The following is a 1,429-nucleotide window of genomic DNA, read 5'->3' on the forward strand; positions in this document are numbered from 1 at the left end:
TCCTCCCCAACCAGCCCCGGTCCCCTCCTCCCTCTTGAGGTACCGTCTGCGGTCTGTTCTCCCCACAGTCAGCAGAGGGCGCCGGTGAGCGCAGAGTCGGACGGAGGCTGCGTGGTCCCGGATTTCCCTGCAGCCCTCCATGGCTCCCACCTGCCCCCGGGCGAAAGCCCGCGTCCTCTGCCAGCCCTGCCGCAGGGCCCTCCCTCCGCCTCTCCCCCTCCTCACGCCGCTCCAGCCACACGGGCCACCCCGGCTGTGCCTCCAACACCCCAGGCCAGGCCTTTGCACTGGCTGCGGCCTCTGCCCAGAACAGCTTCCCCGAGCGTCCCACCCGCCCGCTCTCCCAGGTGCGGGGACTGCAGCCCGAGCCACCTCGCCCGGACCCTGCCTGGCGTCCGGCTCGCTCGCTCACAGCAGCGGTTTTACACCTGTGATGACTTCTCCTTATTTGGCCCCAGCATGAGGTAGGTACCTCGGTCCCACCCCTCTGGCAGGTGGAGACATTCAGGGCCCCGGGGCCACGGGGCAGAGCAGGGTTCAAGCCTGACTGCAGCGCTGCCTGGCCCTCAGCGTCAACCCCGACCTTCCTCTGCTTCTTGGAAGCGCAGCGGTGCCCAGACCCGGCTTGGTTGCCTCCGGGGACGGGGCACTCACTCTCTGTCCCGAGGCAGCCAGTCCAACTGCCCGAGGACAGGAGCAGGTGAGATTTGCAGTGAGCGTGTTCAGGCGTGAGCGCCACCCCCCGTGGGCCCCAGCAGCGAGCCTTGAGGTTAGGGTGGAAAGCCGCGAGGGCGCGTCGGTTAGAGCCGCCATGCGTGGGGCCCGTCTTCTCAGGGAAGCGTGGGCCGGCGTGGGACCAGGGCACCAAAGCAGAGGGGCCCCCACCCCAGGCTCGGAGCCTCAGCCTCAGTCCAGCTGCCACCCCCAAAACCACAGCCCCGCCAGACGCTGCGGAGAGCAAGTCCGTGTCACCCCCACCCCAGCTGGTGCCCCAGGACCGAGATCTGGGGCCCACAGCCTGGGGGTCAACCCACCTGCCTTCATCATGGGGGACCCGTTGACCGTCCTCACGGGCGTGTTGGAGACGCGTTTCTCTGCACAGGAGGCGGATGTGGAGAGAGAGATGGGGGTCAGAGGAGAGGTCCCGTGGAACCCCCAGACAGCCAAACGCCCCTTCACACAAGTGCATCCAGAACCCCCACATGCACCAGGGCTCCTGACACCCAGATACAGCCCAGACCCCACCCACGCGGGCACCTAGGCCTCCAAGAGACACAGACCCCAGCCAGAACCCACCCAGACACAGGGACCTGGGCCCCAGACACACAGACCCCACCCAGACACCCGGATCCTGCCCAGAACCCACCCAGACACAGGGACCTGGGCCCCCAGACACCCAGACCCCACCCAGACACCCACCCAGACACAG

The 1,429-nt window shown here is 68.0% G+C and overlaps 1 protein-coding gene across 1 annotated transcript in view; it reads right to left on the reverse strand.

The window, feature by feature from the left end:
• The window catches only part of PALM (paralemmin), a 44,765-nt gene that overhangs the window by 14,596 nt on the left and 28,740 nt on the right, over positions 1-1,429 (reverse strand). The window contains exon 6 of the mRNA XM_037735433.1: positions 1,035-1,094. Within this exon, the coding sequence (XP_037591361.1) occupies positions 1,035-1,094 (60 nt within the window). The remainder of the gene's footprint in view (positions 1-1,034; positions 1,095-1,429) is intronic.

This window comes from Cebus imitator, unplaced genomic scaffold, assembly GCF_001604975.1.
Source record: "Cebus imitator isolate Cc_AM_T3 unplaced genomic scaffold, Cebus_imitator-1.0 Scaffold805, whole genome shotgun sequence".
NCBI lineage: Eukaryota > Metazoa > Chordata > Mammalia > Primates > Cebidae > Cebus > Cebus imitator.